This window comes from Leptidea sinapis, chromosome 47 (assembly GCF_905404315.1).
Source record: "Leptidea sinapis chromosome 47, ilLepSina1.1, whole genome shotgun sequence".
NCBI classification, from domain to species: domain Eukaryota; kingdom Metazoa; phylum Arthropoda; class Insecta; order Lepidoptera; family Pieridae; genus Leptidea; species Leptidea sinapis.
In genome coordinates, this window is record NC_066311.1 from 7,426,838 (window position 1) to 7,434,085 (window position 7,248).

The 7,248-nt window shown below is 36.0% G+C and overlaps 1 protein-coding gene across 1 annotated transcript; it reads left to right on the plus strand.

Moving 5' to 3' along the window:
* Window positions 1-535: 535 nt before the first annotated feature.
* Window positions 536-5,664, plus strand: LOC126978067 (uncharacterized). Its single transcript, XM_050826779.1, has 3 exons — window positions 536-638; window positions 4,605-4,793; window positions 5,546-5,664. Exons 1-3 carry the CDS (start codon window positions 611-613, stop codon window positions 5,662-5,664), a joined length of 336 nt encoding a protein of 111 aa, XP_050682736.1. The 5' UTR covers window positions 536-610.
* The last annotated feature ends 1,584 nt before the right edge of the window (window positions 5,665-7,248 follow it).

Below are 7,248 nucleotides of genomic sequence, written 5' to 3' on the forward strand. Positions count from 1 at the left end.
TTAAGTGCAACACCAGAGGAGTCACGGAAGCGTTGCCGGCCTTTAAGGAAGGCGAACGCGCTTTTTGGAGGTAGGTACGCATGTATCGTCCCGGAAACACCGCACAAGGAAGCTCATTCCACAGCTTTGTAGTACGTGGAAGAAAGCTCCTTTAAAACCGCACTGTGGAGAACCACCAAACATCGAGATGGTGGGGATGATATTCTAATGTGTGGCGAGTCGTGCGTAGGTGGAATTCGGCGGCAGGAGTCAGGTGATACAGCTTAGTAATATTTTCATATAATTAAAAATTGCAGAGTAAAGTTAAGAAGTTATAAAACCGTATAAATATTACGATTTTTCCTATTGATAAACGAAAGAACTACCGGTAATTCTTGAATAATAACTCTTCATAAACATGAAATATTTAGCATACGATCGATAGTTCTGTAAACCGCTTACACATAAGTCGCCTTTCATTCCGTGTTAACAGTTATAAAATTATGACCACTTAAAATTCTATTTCATGCAAGAATGATTTCAGTATGTTAATAAAATTAAATGAGTTCCTAATACTAATTAAAAGTTTGTTAGTCTAACTTTCTCGTTAGGTGTTACATATACCTATAAGATGGTGAATATTATTCTATTATCAACTAGTAAGTTATATAATTCATGATTTACATATTGTATTTAGTACATCAAACTTAAATTAAGGATTGGTCTCCGCTGGAAACAATATTTAATGAATTGAAAATGAATGCGGGACGCGAAACCGCGACCTCTCGCGTTCCGAGCGAGCGCTCATTCCAACTGAGCCAACTGTTCGAGTGACGCAACGTTTATAAAAACTTGTATGCTTCGTTCAACTCTCAGGTTGTGTCTTATTATTTTGATCTACTTTACATTTGATAACCTGCTCAACCCTAATATTTGCATATTAGGAAATTGACTTGAGATGTCGCTCTTGTAAATCCAAACAATTGCAATTGTTTTTAATCCCAGAGGTGAGGGTTTATAACCTTATTACTTTAAAAACATTACAAATTGTAGTCAATGGCATCTTTCAAATTTTGTAACTTATATACGCTTCGTGTTATTTTACATTGAAATTAATAAAATACAAAATAATTACTGATGATATGTGATCCCAGTGTCTTTCTTATTTCATGTAGTATTATTTTCACAAAGATGTACTGAGCAACACGGCATTTTAGTTTTAATTATTAGCAAAGTTAAATAGAACATGTGGCACGTCAACGCCACATATTTTTTGAATAAATATCAGTTGCCGGACTTTGCGACGACGCCTGCGGTATAGTTGGAGCGCAGCGGAGACCAATCCTTAATCAAATACGTCAAATTTACATGATTTCTAGCATTGTCGTTTGGGACTTCTAACAGAATAACAAACTAAATCACTTTTCTCATACAACAAATAAATTACGGGGAGAATCTAATATAGGTTACAGGCTTATGTTTATAGATCCAACAAGGCGCAAAATGGAAATGAAATTGTTCTTGGCAAGAGTCTACTAATGCTAGTGGTATTGCGCAGATAAGCTCTCTAAACCAGCAATATGTTGTATACTGTAGTGGACTGTTTGGATTAAGTTGTATAGCACTGGTAGTATTATGGCAGGTGTGACAAAATAAAAAAAAAAGTGTGCGTGTACTTTTGTATGCACGCAAGAAGTTATACTTCTTTGGCCTAGCTAAGCAAATAATATCATTAAAATTATTTATTCCTCGTGCTATTCAACGTTTGTAAAAAGAACAATATTGTAAAAATCTTGCAACGATGGCTTTGACAATTAATTATTAAATAACGAATACGGCTGTATGGGCTTGAACCCTTTGCCTATCCTAATGATGGACGAAGAAACCAAAAAAAATAACGAATGTCGAACGACAGAAAATTTTAGGAACCAACTTCACTCTGTAACTTTTGTATTACAGTTATGCGCGCGCATCTTAAAATTTCACTCTCATCATTTTTTCATAACGCGCCTAAAGAAGTATAACTTCAAAATTTGTGTTAAAATAAAACTCGTCAACTCGTGATTTTGCATGTTTTATATTTTTGAAGATCAATGAAGGCTAATTGAACAGTATTTAATGCACTCCTCCCAGTCCCACGGAACTGTCTGCGGTCTGTTGCAGCCAAAGACTTCTAGGTAGGTATACTCTAAGACAAGAAGATTGGAATAACAGTTATGTCGAAAATTTGGATCGCGCGAGCGGGTAACGAGGGGAGCAGGCATGGTGAATATGCACACGCTGATGTAATAATAACGACAATGTTTTATTGGTCACTTTAAACAAATTCGGTGTTAGTTTGTTGAAAACAACGTTCACGGCTTACAAAACAGTGCAATGACGCTTGCTCTCAATGGACTAAACGAGTTGCGGAGTCGGAGCTGAAACTCAGTGAGCAATTGTTTAAGGCCACAGAGCTTGTCTAGACTCTAGATGAATTCATAGAAGTCTTTGGTTGCAGCTGCAATATCCTTGCCTTGTTGTCGTTCTTATTTAATAGTAAAAGGGCAAACATTTTTGGGATAAATGGAGATAAATAGATGGGCTTTAAGGACGCGAGTTAAAACACTAATCTGATATGGTGCCCTCCAGCATCAACTCCACCCCTTTGACTACGTGGAAATTAGATCTATTAAAATGTTTAAGAATGTGTAGTAGTCTGTAAATGCTTGTACACGAGCTGCGGCAGACTGATGGAAGGCGAGAGCCGTGTAATGATCGTTTCACTGAACGTTTCTGTTAAATTTATATCTTGCTACAAAATAAATACTATTTCGCAATGAAATTAAACCATAATCGTGTCAGGTATATTATGGAACATGTAGACGAAATTTTCCGTACAGTTCCGTGGTTTTTGGGACCTCGTTTCGGTGAATCAATGCTTTATTGTGCGGCTTCTTGTGTATTTATTATAAAGAGTTATAATATTTGATTAGAGCTGATTTCAAACACACTTTAGTAGTATTATAACCACACAAAGCACCTATTTCTTATTTCATAAAGAAAAATATTTAATATCAAACATCAATCCTAAACACCATGTAATTCACTCGTGGTGCGGTAGATATATTCACTAGGTAGCGTACAAGTAATTAGCGGCTTCTACTCCGTGTGTCAACGCAGACAGACTGGTATACAGGGCGTCCCAAAGTTATGGGACATGAAGGGATAGTACCTTAAATATCTTAGATAGGGTATTTGACTGAAAGAAGACAATATGTTATTTATAAAAGTTAGTAATTCTGCATTCAATGATTTTCTAAAAATTACTTGCCTCTTCTGGGAATCGAACCGATTTAAATGTAAAAAATAAAAACACCCCTACTTTTATGATGCCAATCGAAAGAATGGCCAAAAACTAATAAGTCTTCTTAAGTAACATAGTATTTTAAAAGAAAGGAACACCGTGAAATGTTTGAGTCAAATTTTAAGAAATATATTTACTGCCGACGTCGACGTTCGAAAAGTAGCGATATTATCATTCCATAGATAGCATTGATTATTTGAGGCAAGTAATTTTTAGAAAATCTTTAAATACAGAATTAGTAACTTCTAAAAATAACATAAACTATTCTTTCAGTAAAATATCCTATCGACAATATTTACTTATAAGGTACTTTCCTTTCATGTCCTATAACTTTGGGACGCCCTTTATATACATATAGGATCGTACGTATAACAACTATTAAACGGCCGCAATATTATTAGATGGTTCAATTCAATTTCATTACAATGCACCGTATTTATTCTATTAGGGCTACTTTAACCTTAAAGCGTAGGTTGGATGTCCCATGAATGTGTGATCCAGGGTATGTAACTGAGCGCGTAGGTCAAAGTAATTACGAATTTCAATAGAGATCACAGGATTACTAGAAGCCCGGATAACGAAATATCATTTGCCGAGTTGTTAGGTTAATGTTACTTATTTTGGTATAATCTGCTACAGCTACAGTCGCATTCAACACACACAGTATAAAAAGCTTAGAACGTCTAAAGAAATTTTCACATTAGAACATGAAAAAAGTCGGGGTTCCAAAAATTGTTTTATAAAGTCTGATTTCATCTGATAAATCATATCATTCTAATAAATTACCCGTCACCATAAGTGTTTCGAGACTATCTTCGCTTTTGCGAGTAGCTTGTCAAGTAATCCAGCTCGAAGGACCAAAATAATGGTGATAAAAGGCATAAACGGCATTTATTTTCAAATTGATTCCTTTCGAATTATTTTAAAGTAATTTCTTATATACTAGATACTACTACTGCTTCGGTAACAAATGGCACTCTGAGAGAGAAGCGGCGCAAGGAACTCTCTCGATGCGAGTGAAGTCAAAATGGGGTGCGGTGTAATGCAAGATGGGTAGGTTAAATGTGGTTGCGGTGAATCTGTTTTGCTCTGTTTACAATCAATAAACATAAAGCGCCAAGTAGCTGATGTACTCACCTGAGAACTGGTCAGCCCTTTCCTCAGTGAAGCACTTCACTTTGCAGTGCGATGATGCGAAAGACATTAGTATAAAATCACGTGCGAGAATGAATGTAAATAAAAGGAGAATAAAAATATATCTCTTAAATCTTAAACCTAGCTCTGATGGTGCTGCTACCTGCCAGTCAGTCGTACATTCTCCTCTCAGCAAATATGGATGACGTCCACCTGCTAGCGACGCAGCTGTACACATCTCCTGTGGTTGACGAGCTCGGCAAGATATGGAGGAGAGCATCGAAGCAGTTCATGGAGACATTAAAAAAGACCGAAGATGGGAACTATTATTCAGGTTTATAATAAATATATCAACCAATAATTAATAATGTACATACACATAGCATAAAGACAATATCAACTACCCTATTTTTGAATTCCTTTTTTCTTTCCACAAATGTATGCGCGTGCTTGAGGTTGTAGCGACTACGTGATGGTGGAGAGGTTTTGTGCTGAGAAGAGAATTAAAGGACTGACAAAGGTAAGGAACGACCTACTTGGTATTCCTCTGTGTATTGAAGTATTCCTCTGTGTATAACTGTATTTGAAGGATACTCTGTTATCCTCTTGCAAGCGGTTTTGGTGGACTGTATTTTGGAGCACGGCACATTGTCGAATTATCGTGACGTAATTCACTCGTGGTGCGTTAAGTATATATCACTAGGTAGCGAACAACTAATTAGCAGTGTCTTCACCGTGTGTCAGCGCAAGCAGACTGGCGGTGTGTTCACTCGCGTGGTGCCACGGATGAACTGTTCGTGTCCTTGCACCGGAGCCTATTATTCTCTGGCCTATAACTAGGTCGTGTAAACGGTTAAGGCTTAGGTGAGCGAAGGATGGATATTAGGAGTAAGTTATGGCGCGGACACTAACCACTTGATACAAAATATGTATTTTTATAAATCAAAAACCCTTAAACTTTATTTTAATGAATCAAAATTTGTTGTATTTAAAATAAATGAAAAAGTACCAAAAAATTAAATGTGGAATTTTTTTATATTTTCTGTAATCACATACGAACGACATAAATACCATCTTTATTTTCAGACAGCTACAACGGCCGACGTAAAAATGACGATGAACAACAGTTCCTGGTAGAGTTGGGGAAAAAAGCAACCGTTTACCTGAAATCATTCAGACGTATGATTGATAACATATCAGATTGAGTAAATAATAAATTATTAGTTTTTTATATTCTTTGAATTAGACGTCTATCCCCTATATATATCTACATATATCTCTCAGTGGAGTGAACAGATTTTACTAAGCTTCATTTGGCGCGGATACATTCCTAGCTTCTTGCATATCACATCTGGCCTTTTCTTTACACCTATCTGGTCGACGCCAATAGACACATCCCAACACTTTATTCCACATTATTAATTCATCGCAAACGAAAGCAGGTTACCCTATTTTCATACATGCTCCTTATAGACCGAAACGCGTGTACATTTTTCTCAACTACTGCATCTTTTATGTTAATTCACATCGCTCTCCAATAATAATAATAATAATTTTAATTGCTTATCTAACTTTTTAAATCTTTCTTTATTTAAGCCACACCCTACAGTAAGCCCCATTTTGTCGTATCACCGCTCTTCGACAACGCTACCTTTATGGCTGGGGATCGAGCTAATGGCCTTGAGTTAGTTACATCTCTCGCACAAGATAGCCATAGTTTTAATTCAGAATTAGAACCATTTTGTAATTTATTTCAAACATAATACAATTTTCTTTACAAAACTAACAAAATTATGTTATGTTTAATAGCTGTACAATTAATTAATTTTCATAAAATTTTTATCTATTCAATCAATGAATTCAACTGTAAAAGTTAGTGGTATTTTGGAGATTTTTTTATCGCACTATCAATTAAAAAATAGGAATGTAAAGAAAAATTTCTGCAGACATTATAATTATTTTCTGTAAAAATATAAGCTGTATAAAAACCGTTAAGTAATGGTTTCAATTATGTGCTATTTTATGCTTATAATTTATAAAGTGGCTTTGGTACAGTTCAGTGCAGCCCTGTTTCACTGCGACCAATGTATATGGCTAAAATTGATTATTTTCATGAATCTTATTATATCTTTTGCAGTGAGCTAACGAATCTCAAGTGGTTGAAGAATTGGCCTTCCCAAAGAGATGCTACGTTTACGCATTTAAGGACCACATTCAGAGATAATGTGTAACGGGTTTCATCTGCATTATTACAGAATCTATACGCTCTGCAATCTCTGAGACCTAAGATTGAGAGGTGCGACACCACAGAAGGGTTCAGGACCAAATTGAGTGCTTTAAGCACCAATTCTTGCAAGTTCTGTTCGATCCCTGCATGTCCTGGAACCCATCGAAGTGTTACTCTGTTTATTCCTCCCAGAGTATTAAGTATAGTCAGGCAGTTGTCTACAAGCTTTGAGAGTCTATTGCGGACAGAGCCGCCTGACTATCTGTGTGGATATAAATAACTTGCCGAAGTAGCCTTTATTGAGGATGATTCCCGCACATTCTATTATGGCATATATCTCAGACTGGTAAACGTAGGCAAGATTTCTCAAGTTGACAGATATGCCCAATTTGCGGCACCTTCTGAAGATTCCACAGCCATAACATTTAAGGCTCCCTACGTTATACGATACTTATCTTATTTACATTCATTTTCTTTTACTCATCAATTCTCAAACTCTTAATATCTTATGAAGTGTACCTTCAGATGCTAATGAAAAAGCTAGAATTAATGATTAAATTAC